This window comes from Haliaeetus leucocephalus, unplaced genomic scaffold, assembly GCF_000737465.1.
Source record: "Haliaeetus leucocephalus isolate CR32 unplaced genomic scaffold, Haliaeetus_leucocephalus-4.0 Scaffold2, whole genome shotgun sequence".
Taxonomy (NCBI): Eukaryota; Metazoa; Chordata; class Aves; order Accipitriformes; family Accipitridae; genus Haliaeetus; species Haliaeetus leucocephalus.
In genome coordinates, this window is record NW_010972438.1 from 15,711,910 (window position 1) to 15,733,514 (window position 21,605).

General features: G+C 36.1%; 1 protein-coding gene across 1 annotated transcript in view; it reads right to left on the reverse strand.

Annotated features, from left to right (window-relative positions):
- The window catches only part of CACNA2D3 (calcium channel, voltage-dependent, alpha 2/delta subunit 3), a 476,027-nt gene that overhangs the window by 18,527 nt on the left and 435,895 nt on the right, over positions 1-21,605 (reverse strand). The window contains exons 31-35 of the mRNA XM_010572633.1: positions 19,145-19,215; positions 9,950-10,025; positions 6,208-6,260; positions 4,550-4,605; positions 572-683 (exon numbers count right to left, since the gene is read on the reverse strand). Of these exons, the coding sequence (XP_010570935.1) occupies positions 572-683; positions 4,550-4,605; positions 6,208-6,260; positions 9,950-10,025; positions 19,145-19,215 (368 nt within the window). The remainder of the gene's footprint in view (positions 1-571; positions 684-4,549; positions 4,606-6,207; positions 6,261-9,949; positions 10,026-19,144; positions 19,216-21,605) is intronic.

Below are 21,605 nucleotides of genomic sequence, written 5' to 3' on the forward strand. Positions count from 1 at the left end.
GGACAACTTTACAGTAGCACTGGTACAACTGACAAGGTTGCAGCACTGACATGTGAGATTTGTTACTATTAACTCAGCTTCCCAGCACTGAAAGTTTGGAGGATAGATTTAATCTTCTCCCACAGCCTAGCAATTCTAAGAAGGAAACACTGTTTGGCATTCAAGTAAAACACCCAGATCTCACTGTACCACAGGGGAACTTCTAACCTATCCAGCAGGGCTTCAATCCTGGATAGGAGAGCACAAACCTTTTCTTATCTAAGTCTTTACAGAATATGCCCTTAGAATGCTGCCTGTGTCCAGGAAAAGTCTTAAAACATTCACTATTCTTTGAAATTAGTATAAGCCTCTACTGGTTTTACATTTTTTGGTAGAAAATAATAGGCACTGCTTTAATTTAAGAGTATCAAACTTTTAAATGACCCCTGTAATAAAAGAAATGACACCCTGACAGAGGTCATTATCTGAGATAAAACATAACAGACTTGTACGTTCTTCAACATAACCTTGAATAATTCAGTTTTATTGCTTTGTCACAAACAGTTGTATAAAAAAAATTGAAAAGGCTTACTTGAAACAGTCATCGCAAGCAATATTCCCCGTGGTCTCCTTTATAGTGCGTTCGGAAACAAAAGCTGGATATTCAGTATCACAGGGCTCTAGGGTTTGTTTCAACCTCTGCGCTATAGGTACAGAAAAAAATATCTTGATGTTAACATGGGAAGAACAGCACACAAAATTCTGAACAACATGAGATGCTGTATTACAGAGCTCACAGAGAATGGAAATGTTACTCAGCTTCTGCCACCCTGTGAGATTTCCTAGGCAGTGCATAACACTATTTTTTCAATTAAAAAAAAAAAGTTTATCCATGGAATGTAATTTTGTAAGACATAACTGTTAAAGTAGTTATTCATGGTTTAGCCATTACCATCCTACTTTACATTTACTTATAAGCTTTTATTCGTTCTCTGTAGATTCAAGATAGACTTACTGTCATTTTTATTTCAGTGATGCTGTGCATCACCAACTATTATGTATGGCGGTTTACATTTATTTGATATCTAAACTGTGGTACATTTTACTGAAGCCAAAACACTTTTTCAGATTAGAGCTTGGGAATCAGTTAGAATAACTCTGTGGGTGGGGGGCAGAAGCGGTACTTTGCCCAGAACCAATGCTTGTTATCTGCTTCCCAAAATAGTAATAACTGAGACTCCATAACACTTTTAATCTGAAGCCCTTGCAGTACAAGGGAAAAGAAAGTGTCACTCTTTACATCTTCAAGATTGGGAAATTTTGGTACCAGAAAGCAGTGAGACTGGTCCAAGGTCAAACTACAGGACAGCAGCAAAGCTGGGAACTGAAGGCATCTCTTCTGACTCTCACACTGATGTATCTGTTGGACAACGTCTCTCCCTCATTCCTTTTCTTTTTCCTCCCCACCCCTTCATTCTTCCTTAACACAGAGATAGACTTGCACATCAGCACAAATGTTAAGCCTATCTTAAACTAATTGCTAAGTGAGAAAACAAGACAAGGTATGACAAAAATAGATTACACTAAACAGGCTCTCGGACTTGACAGATCTTCCATTCAAGATAATCTGTTTCAGAGCCCGTGGTGTATCTACTGCGCAGTGCCAGGGGAATGACCAAAACTGCATTTGCAATTATGTGCTAGGACATGCATTTCTGAACCATTCGTAATCTTTGTATATAATTAAAAAAATATTCCCCCAAATGCACAGATCTCAAGGGAGATACTAAAGTTGGTCAGAAAAGTTTTGTTATCTCTCATGTTTTCACTATGGTTGTGACATATTCAACAATTTAGCATTTTTTAAAAAAATTGTCTGACTAGCTCTACTGCACCTTCTCCCTTTCGCTTCTGTTCTCTTTATCTGTTGCCAAGAATGACTGAAATTTATCACCTGTATTTTGGGTCTACCCTCACTTCTATCAGCATATGGCTTGTGTAACAAAGAGACTGCCAAAGATCCACGTCTCAGATTTCCAGCACCTCGTCAGAGTGCAGAAGGTGATGGGGTTGCCCAAGGTTTAGGGCATCAGTTTCTTCCCTCTCATTTACAAATGTGATTGAGATTACAAGATCTTGTGCGGAAGTATGTTTCATACTAGGGTTCGGTAAATTGGCAGGTGTGGGGACCCGCTAGGATCTTGGTAATATGAGATGCTTTATTAACGTCACAATTTGAGCAGGAAGCAATTTCCCCATTAGACGAACTGATCTTCTTCTGAGCTTTGTTAAGCATTGTTAACTAAAAAAAAGTGCAAGTCCATTAGTTTTAATTTCATGAAGTGCAGTCTTAATTATTACAACTCTTAGTGGTAATGTAGCATCTTTACAGAAGAACATACCTAAGCATGTGCTTTTCTCTCCTGCTGACTTCTGTCTTGTGAAATCTCTCTTGCTTTTGCTTTACTAACACATGTTGGTTTCCAAACAACTATCACTTCCTACCTAACCAAATTTGAACTGGGCAAGCAGTACCATAAAAATGATGACATTCCAATGAGCGTGATGAGGGGGTATTTTCAGTACTCTTACTCATCAAAGAAATGGAGCCAGTGAACTGTGTAGTTAAAACTTCACTTTCAACTAAAACATGAATGAAAATTCCTCGATCATGCTTGTCTGTCAAAATGCTGTAATGAGAGTTTTGTCTTTAAGAAAAGAAAGGTTGCAAGTTATTAATGCCTATCTTCTGTAGTTAGTACATGCTTAAAATACAGAACAGACATTAATTTTCATAAGATGAAGAGGGATGCTCTCTTTAAAGGATATTTTCCCTAACATACGATGCAAGTGCCATTGGATGTTTCATGTCAGGATATGTTAAGGCACATTTGTACAGTACACTTGAAAAAACATCCAAAAAAGTCACCCATTTCCTACAGTGGCTGCTTTGCGCTGTTCTGCAAACGCCAAGGACTAAGACTGGCATACCCGCCATTCTTCTTCACATATAAGGAACAGTTTTGCATTTTCTGGGTCTAGCACAGCAAACCCTACTGTCCTTCACAGCCATCAGCATAAAAGACATTTTTCATCGTGTTTGGGGAAGTCACTGGAAAGTTAGTCTTGGTTTTTGGAAGACCTGTCTAGGCACTGCTGATTACAAAGCAGCCCCAAAAGCAAACAGTGTCCAGCTGCTTCTCACGAAGCTCTATTTGTGTGTGTGCATCCAATCTACATCGGACTTATTGGTCGTGTATCAGAATTGGCTCCAGTGTTGCAATGCAGCGTACAGTTTACATCAGCGTGGGAAAAGCTACACTAAGTTCGTGCACCGACATTTCCAGAAGGCTCTTGCCAAACCTTCACCTCCAGCAGACTCCCACCCATCTCAGCCTCCCCTTCCCCTACACAGCATTTACAACCCGTGCGGCTGTAGCCTGACACGGGCTTTGCCATTTACTGCCGTACTTTCTGGTTGCTCCAGCATAGATCTTTCTGCTAGAAGAGCTCCAGCATCTTATTACTACAGGGGATACTGGAATATTCCAGGGCACCAGTATGTTCCATTTTCCCCTACACCTTAACTTCAGACAGGATATTATTTTGGCATAAAGACAGCCTAGTACCCAGGCAATTCAACTCTAAACCGAAGCCTAAAGGAGCAATTTTATCCCCTGCTTTGCTAAGGAATATGCAAATCAGCACATATGAGGCTGAAGAATTCCGTTTAAATCATTATACCAATAAATGGCATGCAGCATAATTTGCCTATGAAATAGCCAACTGAAGAGCACTGCTCTTGTAAATTAGCCCTTTACTTTTAAGCAACACTTCTGAAATGCCGCAAAAGGTCTGCTAAACTGTAAAAGACAGCTGACAATGAAAACTTCCAGTTCTTATGGGAACTGTTAAAATTTCATTATTACAAATGAAGCCTCCACATTTTTAAAAATTATTTTGAGTAAATTGAATTTTAATTCAATTATTTTATTACTTTTAAATGTCTATTTTGAATCGAATGATAAAACAAAATACCGTTTTAACCAGTCTTGTTTAAAAATAAAAGAATAAAATTTCCTATCTTAAGCCTTAAAAATTATTTCATATGAAATTCTATTGAGATGACTATGTTCCTGTGGACTTTTGTTGAAATGGCGTTTTCCAGCACAATAACTCCCCTACATATTAAAGCAGCTCTAGAAAAAAAGTAGTATAAGCAGAAAAAGGCTAGTGTAATTGCTTTATTCACACAGACTGTTTTGGAATGAAGGGAAATGTTTTTAAAAAACATATTTAATCATTATCTATTATTTTAACTTTTTCATTATAGTAGTATACTGTATTCCTAGAGTACACACAAACACTTTGTGGTTATTCATAGAAGATCTTCATTCTCTTGTGTTTTGGGAAACATTAACAAAGAAGAGGATGCTGACATGGGAGACAACCTATTGTTATCAGATGTCTATTATTTAATCTAAAACATTTTATGCACACCTGAATTTCTAAAATCCAATTTAATCTAGACATTTCTGCCATCATGGCCAGGAAAAAAAATTACACTTACCTTTTGCTGTTAGATCGGAGTGCCACCAACTGCATAGATTAAATTCCACAAGGAACCTAGAGAAATTATTAGAGTTTTCATATTATGCCACAGAATGTTTTCAAAACACTAAACTGGCAGTAGTTCGATACCATTAATCCTATTTTAAATAAAAGCTAACACAGAATTGAAATTCACGTTACTAGCGCAACTCTGCGATTATCAACTACTGCTATTCTCATATTTTCACTGGGTTGTATTTTACCACTGAGAATTTATTCCAAAATTAACCCCATCAATAAATCATAGATTTACTTATTATTAATTTATTGATCTTATTTGAAGTTTCCATTAAAATTCTCAGTGCATGGCAGCATACAGTATTTTTACTGCTGAACATTATTGAACATTATTTCTTCACGATGGAGGTATTTTGACTCTCTAGTAACATACTATAGGATTATAACTGTCCTGGCTACAGTACAGGAGCACACATAAAATACATTCTTATATTAATTGTGGGACTAAAATAATAAAACTATTTTATTTCTAGGAGGAGAAAAGATTGATTAACCAGTGTCTTATCAACTCTAACTAGCTGTGTAGAGAATGCATTTTCCCACTAAAATATACTGCAATTTCCTTTGAAGAATGGACTGAAATGTCAGTCTATCAGATATTGTAAGTGTAAAGAATGTGAAACCAATATCTAGTTTATCATATGGACATGAAACTACATTACTTATAAATACAGAAAGTTTCTTGAAATTTTTGAAGCTGTTATATGCTAACATCAAAGTCTCATTTTAACATGATTTCTTTCCCTGATATTTACTTGGAAAGCTGCATTTGAGATCAATCTCTGCCCTCTGGCAATAGCCATTCAGTTAATTCTCCTTAACTCTTATTCCAAACTTTGATGAAAGCTCATACAATTTACAATTAAAACAAAATTACTACAAGAAAAAATTAGTTCTATTGCAATGAAGATAAAATTCACTTAAATCTGCAACCCTGCTCTCTGAGAAGAACAATAATCAAACATAGAAGTTAATAACAGAAGACACATTTTAAGGCTTCCTCTTCTCCATATGATATTTCTCTGTGATTTCTTAGGCAATCTCTCTTAAAGGCAAAGCTCATTATATATTAACTGGAAATGTTAGAAGAATTAGGCAACGTAAAAACATTCAGCAACATCCAGAGTACACCTTATCTGGCATATACTCTAAAAGGTCCATCCTACAGAAATTCATGAAGTGACAAACAATACAGTTAATCACTATAACAGTTTGCTCTATTGACAACAGCCCACCCAAGCAGCATTACAAACAGCCAGACACTTATGTAAAATTTAACAGTAACTACAATAATAAATTTGGGTTGTATATTGCAAACTGCGAGAGTTACTGAGCAAAGACATACGGATATAAGTGAAAAACATGAATAATCTAATAAAAGTGCAACTGTGCATTCATATAGCCAAAATTTTCTCATTTTAACAACGCAAAATTGGAAAGCAAAAAATTGTCAAATATTACTATATTTAAAATCATTTAATAAAAGCAGCACAACGTATGTAAAAGGCAAAAAGTACAAATATTCATTAAGTATTCAAAAGTACAAATATTCAGCAATTCATACAAATATTGATGAAGTTCTGGATAAAATTTACTTACAAGACAAGCTCAGTCATAATCCATTTTACTGCAGCAAAGAAGGCATTATAAGGCTGAAGAGAAGCAACTCATTTAATAAAAAGGCAAAACATGCAGTATTTATATCTTAACTGAATTCTTCATGTAAAGACAATGTTATGGATATTCAAATGCATGGGTAGCATGAGAAAAAGAGCAATAACTTTTTCTTATGAAGGAGGAAATATTATACTGAATATTAAAATATACAGTAATGAAATTTCCTTTTAATGTGGTTGGTCATATAAGCAGATTATCAGTTGGAAAAGGGAAGTTTTGCAAATGACTCTTAAATCTTTAACCTCTAGGGGTTCCTATTTCCCAGGCTATTGCTGGAGGAACAGCTCTGGTAGATAATATGAGCTTTTCTTAGGCTGCAATTCACAGGCTTGCCTCTCTGTAATGTAAATCTCTTATTCATTGCCTCAGTCTAATTAGGGTAGGGAAAGCTTCTGAAGTTTGAATTGACCTAAATGAAGTTATCTGTGTCATATTGAAGGTCCAGTTGTAAGCACTTTATAGGTAGTTTTTAAGGTTCTTCCCTCCTCCTTCTATTTTTCTGGATCATAACAAACACAGCAAATGCTTTCAAAATCCTGTTTACGGTACTTCTACTACATTTTGAATGTTTTATTTTTGAAAAGAATATCAATAGGATTATTCTTCTATGAATGAATCTCAGGCAGAAAAGTCAGTTTCCAGAAATTTGGAAAGGAATCTATCCTTCTCTCACTCATTTGTGTTAGGGTCTCCTAGTTACATGAAATTTTGCAGACTTTTTAGATTCCCTATGAACAGAGTATTTTAGCACATGTAAGAAGTCATATTGACTTTAACAGAACTACTCAGATATCTAAAATCATGCTTAACTGTCCCAAATCAGCACCTTACTGAAGCGGTGCCATTTGGCACAGCGGTAACTGGCCATTTAAAATTTTCAGTGGCCACAAAGAGCATTTCTGCACAGGGCTGATAACTCAGAGAGCCAATGAACTAGTGTCAGTTAGTGGCATGAAAGGCTGAAATAGCAAGCCAGCAGAATGCATAATGCCTGAGACAGTAAAGATTTTCACCTGTTAAGGACTCTCTTATAAGAAAAGATAAAAAATTACAAGTCTTTCCTAGAGATGAAAAGAAACCAAAATTTCATCCTTGTAGGATATCTTATTTTCATTCCAAATCAGAAAACCTGAAATTTCACACCCAACTTTGTTGCATACTTTTGTTTTCATAATAACAAATGATTTAGTGTAAAATAATATATTTATTATAACTTACGAACAATACATATTTAATGTAAAATACACTATGTATTATAAAACTATTTTAATATGAGAACTAAAAGAAAATTTTAAAACTCAACATATCTGAAAAAAATTCAATAATATGAACAGAAAATGAGAAAAATAATTTGTTTCAAAATTTTGGTGGAAAAACATTTCATTACATTGATATAAATGCCTTCTCATGAAATGTAATTTTACCAAGACAGCCTTTTCCACTCAAAGACTGTTCCTTCAAAAACTTCAGCAAAAAAATGGAGGAGTTTTAGTTTATGTATCTAAACCATTGAGAGCCAAAGCAATTGAGCTGGGTGACTCTATGGCACTGATACACTTGCAACAAAGTGGTTCTATAGAGAGTTACCTAGGACTTGAATAAATTAAACCAAGAAAATATGCTAAATAACAAAGTATCTGGATATCTTTTAAGAAGCAGTCCTATACTGGTAAAGAAATGGACCAGATGATCTATAAATCTAGTCCTTCTCTAATTTATCATTTTAGTCCCACAGCTTAACAAGCTATGATAGAAAGAGGGGTCCAGCCCTGACACCCGTTTTCCATGATTTTGGAAAAAAGTTGTGATAGATCCTTTAGTAGTCATACAGTCCTTGATGCCTGTGCTCCACTTTTATGCTGTTTAACATATGAACTTTTTAAAGAGTCTCAGTCTTGTCCCGATATCTATTCCTGTATTTGTAAAACCGTAATTCTCAAAAGGAAAGATAAACATTTGTGAATAAACATTTTGTTTATGTAGAAACTGTACTGAATACTGCCTACTAACCTGATCTATATGTACAAAACTGGGCATAAAAAAAGGAAAAAAATACTTTTGAGGAATCTAGTCCTACCTGTTTTTAATGCAAGTTCTCTTTATACTTTCTCCGTAGTGATGGTTATTAGAAGTGACTGAGTCAACAAGAAAATAGTAACATAACCAAAGCTCTGCCCATCTTTCATGTTGACCATCACAAAAACTCACTTGAAGTTTAAAGAAGAGTTTGGCTATCTTTAAAAAAATAAACAACATGCTCGCCATGTCTCAGCGTATCCCACAATAGTTGCAGAGTTTTTTCTCAATAAACACCGCCTGGACAAAAATTGGAATAGTGAAAATCTCTTGGATTAAAGCATACTTGTAAGAGAGAAATACTTCAGCTCTACATCCTGGGTGCTTATGTAAACTGAGATGAAGCCCCAAGCCTTGGGATGGAAGGTTGTTGCTAAGAGTTGTAATATATTTTAAAATTTTTCATGCAAATGTGATTCACAGCATGTTGTTCTATTTCACTGGTAATTTAAGTCTCTTTGCACAGCCTGGGACTTATTATTATGTCAAGATAGTCTTTTTTCAGGTTCAGGCTTTAGCGGATAGCAGACTGATAAGTGCAGTAAATCCAAGTTTGCAGGTATTTGAAAAACAGAGAGTCATGAAAATATGTAAATGAAAACATCCCAAACTGCGTATGATTATTAAACCATAGAAGCTATACATAGATATTTGGAAGTTGCCAGAACTTTGATATTTACTCAACAGTTTAACTATGTGTAGGCTTATTTTTTCTAGCTAGATCCCTCTGCATTTAAAAATACTATCAGATAACTTTTCCAGACTAGTAAAATCACTAGTGTTTTGCTGCCATTTTACATAAGAATTTTTCATGCTAATACTATCCTATAGTTGTTAAAATGGTTCCTTTTTAATATGCAAAAATTATACTTTATCTAACCCCTTATCAGTTCTGACAGATAGTAATCAGTACAGCATATACATGATTATAAAACATCTTTGGGGTTATTACATAGATATATGATTTCGCAACAAGGAAGCCTTGCTCTTGCGAGACCCAGCTTGACTCTAATCAGGCCTTGCAGAGGGACGGGACTTGTATTCAGATCTGATCTTAAGACACGGGTTTAAATGCATTGGCATTCTACTTTAAAATACATCTTCTTTAAACATTAAGGAAAAAAAAACCCCTGTTAAAATCACTGACTTGTATGCCTTGGCAATGAACCAATCCTTCCATATATAAAAAAAAATAATCTCAATTTTTAATTTGAATTACATTTCTGCATGTGCGTATGTGTTTAAATACAGAAAAAAGCATATGTGATTCCAGCCCCCCAAACAAAGCACAATCTATAGCCAAATTTACAAAGTCCTAAGAAGGAGGATTCATATGGTACAAAGAACGTTCTGACAGAACCTCAGAAATGGTGGCCCAGCATTAAAGATGATTGTGTAACTATTTGAACTTGAAAATGCTTAACACTTTGCATTTGTTTATAATGAACCACTCATTCCTTGTATGCACTAGGATAAACGCAAGAGCATTCCAAATCAAAATAATGGGCTTACAATGGCCATGAGATATTTGCAACAATTTTCTTTGATGATTGCATGGAAAGGTGCTCAGAAAATTTACTATACTTACGTCCAATAAGCTATGGGCACTGTCGCTACTCTCTTTGTTTGTTCTACACATGGCCTGGTAGTCATAAAGTGTAATTCTACAGAGAAGAACAGAAAACTGCTTGACTAAAGGAAGAAAACACAGTGGAATAAAAATGATGATATGGAACAGTCTGCCCACAAAGTAGACAGGAAAATAAAAATTGTAACAGCAGCAGGGAAAAGAGGGAAAGGGATCATTAGAATACAGGTTACACAAAGGAGAATAAAGGTAAGAAACACTGTGAAAACTTTGTAAGGATTTTATCAGACTACAGAACAAAGCAAAAGCGTAACTGGGAGAAACCAGGGAAGATACATACAGTGTAACACACAATGATATAAACAATGTGAGGAGGAGGAGAATACACATTCAACATGATGCTTAAACAATCGGTTCTGGACTAAGTTCAGCACATTTAGCCCCAGAAAGTGAAAGAACCTATGCATTTGAGGGGCTTCTCACAACAGACCACTCTTGAACTCCAGTAAAAGCAGAAAGACACTTCTACAGTTCCAGCATCTCAGTGCACAACTAATTTGTAAAAACACAGTGTTGCTTCCAAAGAAGATAGAGGTGGGATTTCAGTGTATTCACAGTACAGATAATTGGAGCAGGATGGGTTTATTTTTGCTTCTTTTCATGAGGGCCAAATATTCCATGTCAGGTACCTGCTGTAATCAACATATGCTGGAAGCCTCCTCAGATGCATAGTAAACAGGGAAATTTCTTTCTGCTTGTGATTTTACTCATCATTGATACACTTCAGAGATCTAAATGTAAAATCCAGAACTCAGAGATAGTATATGGAATTGTGATTATTTCTCTAAATCTGTCTGTCCATAGAACAATTAATTAACTATATCCATCCACATAAAAAGCATTTAACATCTATAGCAGATGTAAAGAATCTTTAGCTGATAAGTTGCAACAAGTGTAAATATATAAAAGTTGCTAGTATTATTTGAACATATGCATTTGACTTTTGCATCATCAGAGGGACAAAGGAACACAATTGGACGTAGATGGTTTCTAGATGTATGAGATGGGACTTCAACATTTTGCAATGTGTGCCTTGCTTCTAAGTGAAGAGGAAAGGAGAGCACACAAATTCAGCTACGGAAAGGATGTCCCAGAAGCTGCCAAAACCAGGTCATGAAATGCATTCAGCATCACCATGAGGCATTCTGCACTGCATGCCATGAAACGTTGCAACCTGTACCAATAAAATGTTGGAATCCATTGTGGTAGAAACTGTAAATAATTTTTCTGATCTAATTTTGTGACAGCAACCATCACTAAAAGCTTCTTTATTAGGCCTATATTTTCTTTTTGGCTTACAGGCAAAATATCTAATATATTGGATCTCGCAGCTTCAACTAAACATTTAGTACATGGTCATACTGCTTACATTATTAATTTTATCTTATATTCAGAATAGAAATGGCTAGGAAGCCATTGTTTTGTGGACTGGCAGAGAGAGGCACATGGTAGACACACGCATAACTAGAGACCTAAACATGGGTGTAAGTTGAACACTGACCATATTTGGCAGAATCACGCCCACAGCCAGATCCGCGCACACAGATCTGCCAAGACAAACAGAGCAGTACATGGTGTAAGCTGTGCTGCCTGTGTGGCATGCAGTAATACACCACTTTCCCTAGCTTTTTTTTCTCCTTTATTTTTTCCCCCTTCAACCATGGTCAGAATCCAGCCCCTGTAAGGTAATCTCTACAGCTCAGCCTTTCCAGTCTCAGTTGGCTCAACTATTTTATTCCTCTAGATCCAAGGACTGTGTTGCAAGTCCACTTGGACCTCCTAGTGATGGTGGCAAGTGATAAGCACACAGACAAGGGCAGTTTACAGATGTTAATGTGATCTCTACAGGGCAGTCAAGGAATTCTGTGTGGATGAAATGGTCTCATCCTGCTTCATTCAATATCTAGTGTTACAAGTAGAATAGCATTCAGGTTCATCTTTATTCTTTCTAAGTGGCTTTTCAATATAGTAAGTTTGGTGACTGGTTGTTTGGTGTTTGGAAGAGCAGTCGATTTCTCAACTTTCAATTTCACACAGCAGAACTGCTTGGTCAACCTGTGGACTTCATCATTCTGCTAAGAAGTGTTAATCAAATACTATTTTAGTGTGCCATGTGGAACATCTGTTATAATTTGAACTTCACTTCAATATGTTGGAAAAAGCCTTTCCCCCCCTCAGTATTTGTACTTGTATTACATTTCTTAAGTAATTATTACATTATAATAGATGTAATAGTTTCAATAAATATCATTAAAAGTTTCAAAAACATCATTAAAAGATTGAAATATGTACTCACACAAATAATCAGAAATATAATTAACATTGCACACTGACATGCTAGATTTTTTTTTTTAGTAGATTGTCTTATTATATTGTAGGGAGTATACAACAATCTAAGATTGTACTGTGAGCAAGGGGAACAAAGATATTAAAATGTATGTAGTTTAAAAAAAAGGTCATTTAACGGGGAAAGAAATACTAATCTTTAGAGCAATGGCAGAAGGGAAAAGTTGTAATAAGCAACCTCAAAACCATTGTGGAACACTGCAAAATTGTTGTTTGGAAATGCTTGAACATCATCTGTGGATGTTATTATAATGAGTTTAATTTTAGTAAATATATTTGAAGGTGTTTCCAGTGTGAAGATTCTGGTTCAGGAACAAACTAGAAAACAGATAATGTATCCAGGTTAAAAAAACCAAAGAAGCAAATCCTTAGAAAGGTACATGGCAGACAGATTTCTTAACAAAAGCCTGAAATGAGTTTTGGTTTTTGAACAATGTATTCCCATCACAGTCACTGTCAAAGTGGGCAAGTTCAACACCTATCTGAAAGTTTCTAAAGATTCAAACAACTATAACACAGGATGTGCAAAATATGCCAGCGAAAGCATTATTGAGAAATGATCATAAAAGATCTGATTCTTCCACGCTAAAAACAAATAGGAATTTTGCAACACACATCGAAGATCAGTGGATGAAGCCCATAACAATGTTGAAATCTGAACACTGCAACATACTGAATCAATTCTGGATTCTCTGCCACTATGAACGGTACTAGAGCTCAGCATAAATGGGTTCCAAGACATTCACAAATTCAAATCCAGTTTTGTTTTGGTTTTAGTCTTGTAAATGTAACAGGAAGGTAAAAGCCTTCCAGCCCTATTCCTTATAAAAGCTACTATAGTATTTGTAATCAAAACAGTGGCCTAAGACACTGTGGTGCTTCTGTGTTCAGGTGTCATTTCCAGAGTGTTATTTTATTGCCAACATCTTTCTGAGATTTTAGAAACTAAGCTTCCTTCTCGCTCAGACAGACTGAACTCAGTGCTGCAGAAAGAAAGGCTTCCAGATTACCCTTTCTGAAGTGATTGTATCTCAGTTTTAAATAACTGCTTGCAGCTAACCCTATCCTGTTCAACTGACTATAGTTAATGAACATAACTTCCTGCTTCCCACGATCTAATTTTAAGTCCATCTAGATGCCCAAATCCATGCTACATATTACAGCACCTCACAGGAGAGCTTTGCTCTTGCTGCAGATAACATGCTTGAGACTTTCGGACATCACCACGCTGTTAACTGCCCATATTTCCACACCTGGTCACTGAAGTCTACAGAGCAATTGTTTTCAACATCAGTCATAGGACAAACATGGACTATGTGCAAACACCTTTAACTACTGGAAAATAACTTACCAAAACCTAAATGTGCACCTCCATTGTATATAACTTCAGGGGCCAAATACACTTCAGTGAAAACCTTTTTATTGTCAATTTCCTGATATAATAAATTCCAGTCTTGTACTTTGCAATGTACTTACAATTGAGTATGAACCTGGTTCGAGAAAATTAAATTTCTAAGACCTACCAGAAGCACAGGCTATATTAACAGATGTACTGTATTACTTTCAGCTAGATTTTCAGCACACCTATGGATTTCTACTTGGGACTGTAAAATACCATCACTGACAATTATAACAGCTGAATGATCTTCAATGCATAAAATTTCAAATGTTTTGTCACCAGCTCAAGATTTGGGGGTTTTCATATCATGTGTAGGAAAAATTAGCTTTTCACCATGGAAGAAAATGTCAAGTCCATAGAAAAAAAGGAAAAAGTGCTCCAAAGTACCAAGCAAAGGAAGCCAATAGTACAGGAAGCCCTAATTACTGACGCTATGCTTTACTCAGTAGTCTACGTAAAACTTAATGGTGACTACAGCTCACTTGTGGTGGAAGGGTATTCATTGACTCAGACACAAGACATACAGCTGTCTGGCATTCTCACAAGGAGGGGAAGGAGGGACAGTGTTGAATGGTATGAAGAGGAAACTACTTTCTAGAGAGGGTCCTTGTGGGGAGGTAGCAGGGCACTGTAAGAAATCCCGTACTGTTGCTGCTCTGGCTCTCGCACCTTCATTGATGGACAGATTATTAGTGTCCAGAAGCTGTCAGACTAATACCTTTCAGCACCAAGAAAATCAATGAAAAGCATAAAAATAAATTACAGCATTTTGACAAAACAAACTTGTCATCACATATCTTTGCCTTTATTGTTCAGCTATTCCCAATTGTCAAGGTGCTCCAAAGCATAACATGTATAACAAGTACAACTCAACCTGTATTTCCAGTATACAGAATGACAACTCATTTACATAGCACACATGCCTGTGTTTCTCCTTAAGTGGGTAAAATGATACCCATATACTAATACACTGCATTAAATCAGTGGTAATATCTGCAGAGATTTAAACTCTAATAATGCCCAAACTCAGTTTTAAGACATTAATTTTAGATGTCATATGGACAAAATATGAGCAGAAAACATACCACACAGCAGTGCGGGAGTTTCAGAGCACAGGTACCAGATGCACATCTGGTAAAAGAAAAAAAAAAAAAAAAAAAAAAAAAATCAGAACAGGGCTCTTCTTGTTGGTAATGACAAGAGGGAAGTGACAGATATTGTTTGGTCCTTTTGTACCTACTTGGAAACCTGTACTAGACAGTCTGCTATATTGTTGCCTTTCTGACAGCTGTTTTGTTGGTGAAAATGGAATGTCATTCTTCAGGGCAGTACAATTACAGATTATTCATTTAGAAATTGAAGATCAAGGGTGCAGGCATCATACATGCTCTGCAGTGCACATGATGCTAATATAGAAGATAATTATTGGAAATAGTCTGCTCATTTTCCTACCTTGAATGTCTTCTGCCTGCCCATACAAAAAATGCCTATTCATCTACCTGACTATTTTTTGTGGTATTCATGTCATAAATGTAAGGTATATTTTGAGCTTACTTCTTCTTTTACTAAATAAATCATCACTAAAGATAGGGAAATTTTTTACAATATAGGAACCGCTACATTGAAGAACTGCTACATCACAGTTGCATTTGTCCAGCACCAAATCCACTAACTCCAATTTGAATTGGTCCTTCAGTCTAACACTGATCTTCTCCAAAGTATACAGCTACATTCAGAAGCACTGACAAATTAATAGAAGGTCAAATCGATGACTGTAAAAATCAACATGAAAATAAACACAAATTTTAAATATAGGTGTCCATTTAACACCTTCATCAAAAATTTAAGAGTATCTTATTGAAATGAATGCTTAAATAAGAAAGAGTGGCCTAAACTAAACAGGAAAATATCCTTCATTTGGAGGCTGTGCTGCCTCAGTGGAAATCAGCATCCTGTTGGTGAGTAACCAGTTACTGTTTTCATGATTTGGCTTTAAGAATGTTCTGCTCTTTGCAGGTAGCTTGGTAAAGAGTTCTGAATTTTTTTTATAATCTTATAACCTGGAGGCAAAACACTTGCTAGGTTTTGCTTATAAAGCAAATCAAGACAGAGAGATGAAAGTCTGCCTCTATGTGTGCATGCATTTGGAGAACAGAGGTGAAGGATTTGGACTGTACTGTGCTGTAAGGGCACAGAGAGGAGGCATTCTTCACTAAGAAGCATGTGAGCAAAGGTAAAGGAACAGAGCCAGAAAAACTGAGAAACAAGAGAAGCTCTGAGAGCAACAAGAACTTATTTGAGCGAGCCTTAGCATCTGGGAAAGCTGGAATTCAGGGGTGCACCATTTCAGTCATATATCCTGACAACATGATTAAATACCAAAGCGTAGATTCTTCTTCAGAGGCCAAGAGGATGCCTGGTGGAAACAGAACTGTTAAGAGGAAATGATGCCGTTTCCATATTTGTCTTATAGAATTGCTTAGTTTTCCTCCTACTGGAAAGGATGAAAGGGTTTTGAAGTCAAGAGATATATAGTTTTCTCTTACAGATTTATTAAGTTCATTTCTTTGGGCATCTCATTGCTCTGATAGCCCTTAATTTTTCTGATATTAATGTAGGGGTTTTTAGATTTTCATGCTTTGAGCAGTTGAACCTATTTTTCACTGTTTTTATGTAAACAAAGTGCTGAGGAAACTATAAAGAAACTTTTTTCCAACTTATCTGAAGCAGATACTTTTCCATAAGCACATACTAATTTATTTAATAATAGATTGAAATTATATTCAAATTATTTAACTGTGTGCAATATTCAGGGTATAAGATAAACATCATTTTGCTAAATTAAATCACACAACATGTCACGTTGCTGTGGAGGCACTGATATAATTTTTCTCCCTAAACATAAAACCCATAAACTAAGAAAATATACATACATACATATGCACACTTTATTCAAAAGAAGTACTGAGTTTAAAGAAATTGAGGAGGGAAGGAGGTATTTAAGTTCACTTTAAAAAATAAACAGCAAACACAAAAATTGAATTTCATCCTGCTGCAGGTTGAAAAGAAATATAGTCAGCAGCAAACAACCCCCTTTTGTTTAACACTTGCAGCTCAATCCTAAAAAGAACTTCTATATCCCTCCAAATTAGTGGTAGTTGAGAGAACGCACAAAGGGTTATTTCATTCCTTTTGTGGCCAGACAGCCTGAAAGCTGGCATGAATCAGTGAGGTGGTAGTGCATATCTGCACTGCCGCTCAGATTAGTGGTGCAAAAGGAAGAAAGGACTCCCATCCCCATGGTTACTGGGGATGTTAGGACACTCTTCTACAGGGAAGATCAGGCACTGTAGAACCTTCTACTTCTAAACTAAATGAAAAAGGAGCAAGACCGGATCAAACAGGGCAAAGCTATGTAACTCACCTGCTGGACAGTAAATGCCACATAAGAAGCAAATTGCAAGAAAGTTTGGCTCTGGATATTATCAGAATAAAAGGCTAAAGAACAGAGCTTGCTCTCTGATTTTGTCTCCGTGGTAAGAGCAGCAATCACCAGTATAATGCATGCAACATCTATATTGTGCTCTCTGGGAAATGGCACTGGCAGTAGATTTTTCCACTGCATTATTCAGTGCTTTTTTTCTTTACTTCTTATTCCTTATAAATGAATTTTGGAAAAGCAAAACACAACCCCACCCAAACAAATTGGTAATCTTAAAAATACAGTAAATGTGTCTGACTATTTTTCATGAGAGCTAGCAAAGATTTCTTCTTCATATTGCTGGACTAATTTATTTTAAAGGCCTCATCTAGGACAGCTCAAAGACAGTTTTTGCTTTGTTGTTGTTGCTGCACAGAACTATCTGCTGTACAGCAGGAAAAGCAGGTGGCTCATTTAGTGCAATTACACCACTTTGATTCTCTCCCATTTTTAATTGATTGCCAATGGCCAGTTTATTGTGTTTAAATAATCGGCTCATTGTGTTTATATTTTTTTTTAGCGTGCAGCTCAGTTGCACTGAGCTAGTGGCTTCATTATCTGGAACTCCCTCAGAGCTCAAGACCAGCAAAATCATAAGCCAATGATGCCCGTCAAATTGGCGCCCGCCGCAGTTTAGCTGGAATACTCGAGCCATGCAGTCTTTGTTTTCTCAATGGTGGTGCATACTACCATCGATATTCTGTTTGAAATGCTTTGCTAGGCAGGACAAAACAAATTGGGACAAATTAAAGCGTTATCCCTTGATTTTGACTGTATGGTTTTGTTTGTATTAAATAAAATGCTTCATCTCTTGCATAAACAGATCTTTTCATCGGAGAACCCAGTCTACAAATATGTATTACTTCATTTCCTTTTACAGCATACGTTAAGAATGTAGTGCTAAACACAAAAAGGTTGCCACCCTCAGAAAACTAGGATTTGGGATGATTCAGTGAGCGCTAGATCTTTCCATTTCAGGTCAGTCATTTACTGGGAGTGGTACTCAGCTATAATGCACAGAGGCAGCATGGAAAGCTTTCTGCCTTTAAGAGAGCTGGTTTACCAAGGAAGCACACAAACCATCTGTTTTGGGAGGCTCTCTATACATCCTCACATGTAATAACTAAATTCAGCGGTTGATGCAATCAGTGGTGTGTCATTTTTTTATACTAGAAATGCATAGGAAAATAAAAGGGAAAAGTGTAATATGTATGGTCAGCACTTCTCTCATGCTGTAAGAGGACAAAGGGGTAAGGAACACTTCTTAGACCACGTGAAAGCCATGAAGACTCCAGTGTCGAGTTACAGGTTAAAGGGAAAAGTTCTTCCTTACTTCCCCAGGATGCATAATTTATTTCAAAGGACAACACATAAAATCACTATTAGTTTTTATTGTCATCATGATAGTAACACCAGGTCAACAGTCACAACAATGTGCAAAGGTGAATTAGCATGTGAATGAAAATGATTTACTGGCAGAACACTCCTCCCCTTTAACAGTAGGGCATTTTGCACTACCTAGTTTGAGCGATCTCCAACTTTTTACAGGTCAAAATGTTTAATGTTGCATCAGTGATCTGCTTTAGAGCCATTTAAAACTGTTCAGTAGTACACACGGCCCAATTCTTTTTCGGCTTGAGCACAGGAACAGGAGAGGCGCACAGCTTTAGCATCATAGGCAAATAAACTGTTCTTTTTAACAAGAAACACACTGTAGGCTGTCTCCAGTACTCTTAATATTCAATGTGCATGGCATCGAGTTACACTCAGATCATATGGAAAAGAGGTATAAATGAGAATCCAGCCACACTGCCAGTCTTGGCCTTCTTTTACATGACTTTGGGTTAGTTTTATTTCATTTTGTTGTTACAACATTTTTTAAGAGAGAGAAAGTTGAGTTAATTCTTACCTTTTAAAGGAGCCCATTGTTAGTAACTTGTTCATCACAGCCCCTTCAACCTCCCCAAAAAAGTAACCAGTCTGTAAGGGGAAAATGCAAGAAATTACCAGAAGCATAGATAAATGCAAAACAACGCTGGATGCAATTTAAACTGGCATATTCTAGGATCTGACAAGAGTGGCTTTGGCAGTTACATAGATAGGTTTTCAGGACGACTGCTACATAAAAACTGAAGAGGACTTCACAGTCATGGCAAGTTACAGGGATTACATTATTACCCCTGAGCAGATGCGAGACCTTAAACAATATATTGAGGTACATTATATAACATCTAATATCAGAAATAAAAGCCATCCAAACCTAAAGCTTGTAAAGAAAACACACTAATCTGATCACAAACCCTTGTGATTAAAATGTTACTCAAAAAAGATATAAACAGGTTGTGAGAGGATTTAATAAACAGTCATTAAAAAGCATTGTTTATAATTCCTGCATGACCTGTTTAAGGAGCTGGAACAGTACATTTCATCAATCCTATAAATTTTAACTCCATTCAGAGTCATTTCATACTTAAAACCACTCAGCCTGATGAATTACTCGTTTTGTCCTTGTTCAGTAGATGTGGACTAATAAAAATAAATCTCTGTTGAGAAAAACAAACATTCGTCTTACAAATTTGGTATGTAATGCGGAAGTGACTCCATCATCCACAGCCATTCATATGACAGTGGAAAATCTTGCATGCACAGCATTTTTCTAGTTTGGGAAGACATTTTTTATTTTAGACCCTCAACTCCCAGAAGGATTGGGTATGTTCTCTGCATTGTTTAAAGGGAGAAATCCCACAATTTATGGGGGGGGGGGCACTACACTCTCAAATTGCATGGATTCCATAGGTTTTGTATGAACTAAACCCCAATTCCATTACAAGGAACTTAGCTGACCTCAAGTATGCACCTGGGAGTTCGCAGGCAGAAAAGTTACAGCCCTAGCCAAAAAAAGGCATTCCTCCACCGAAAAAGCAAGTATTGCCTTTTTTTTTTTTTTTTACTCAGGGGAAACTTGGAACATTTTCCAAAACATGCGGGTGTGTAAAGTCTCATAAAGTCTCCTAGAAACAAGAGGAACATTTGTAGCTTATGTGACTAAAAAAACTACCTTCAATAGCCCTAGTTGACTGATGAAGAAAGATTATCCTAACTATTGAGGAGGCAGTCAATGTCAAAAAACCTAAACCATAAATGACTAGTGTAACCTTAGATAGTAATAAACCTGATTTATCAAGTTGTGCTTCAGTCTTATAAAGACATTGCAGTGACAGTTCTCTCCACAAAAGCTCCATTTGTAAATGCTAGTTCTCGCACAAAGCAGTAACACACACATTATCATTAATTTTTAATATATCAGGATTTAACTGCAATTCAGATGAAGAACTGCACTTCCTCCAAACAAGATTCTTAGAGCAGTTCACGTCATTTTTAGGAAAAAAGTGCTGAAGCAATCCCAGACAGGTAATTGATAATGTGTCATCCCAGTTCCCTACTCCTCCATCCACAATAAATACAGAGTATATATATACACACACATATAAAAATAAACCTACACTATTGTAACTATCATAATCTTACTATAGCATTATAGAAACATAGAGACACCCTTACTGTCCATTTTAGGCTTAGAACCATCATAAATAAAAAAAACTAGGCCATAACATATTTCTAGCCTAGTTCTGGTCCAACAGTTGTCCACGGTATATTCTTCAAAGGAATATGTAATGGCTAGTATCAGGTAACCAACCAAAGGAAAAATCTCTTCCTAATCATATTTATTGGCTATAGCCAACTATCAACTAGCAAATCAGTTACACAAGCCACAGTTCAGTACCTGTGAATAATAACAACAGGGGGAATAATTAGACAAAAATGTTTAAATGTATCAAGATTATTCTACAATGAGTGTTTTTCTTAGGTATTGCTCAACTAAGTAGAAAATACAGATTTGACAGAAAGATACAAGGGGAAAAACCCCAAACAGCTGCCTCTAACTTAATGCAGTTAATATTTAAGCAAAGTTACATCTTTAGTTCATATTATTTTTTAGGTACATCCTGGAATTATATTCAGAACGTGCTTGGCATTCTCAAGGGATGGAAGCAATAAATTTAATAAAGTAAAACAAATAATCAATTTCAGTGCTCAGTTTTGCATATCAGAAAACACATCATGAAGAATGACTATTGCATGACACAGTACAACATGCTTAACAGTTAATGCTCTAGTACACTTTGGAAGGATAATAGTTTCAGAAAAATTGTATTTCCCTTGTTTATTACATGCTAATAGACTTTCTGAAGTCTCAACAAAAATGGAGCAAGAGAGAGAGGGATCATGAGGAAACATGCAATTAATTTTGCACTATGCAAAGGTGAATAATATCTGTATCTTTTTACTTGGCTTCTTTTCTGCCATTC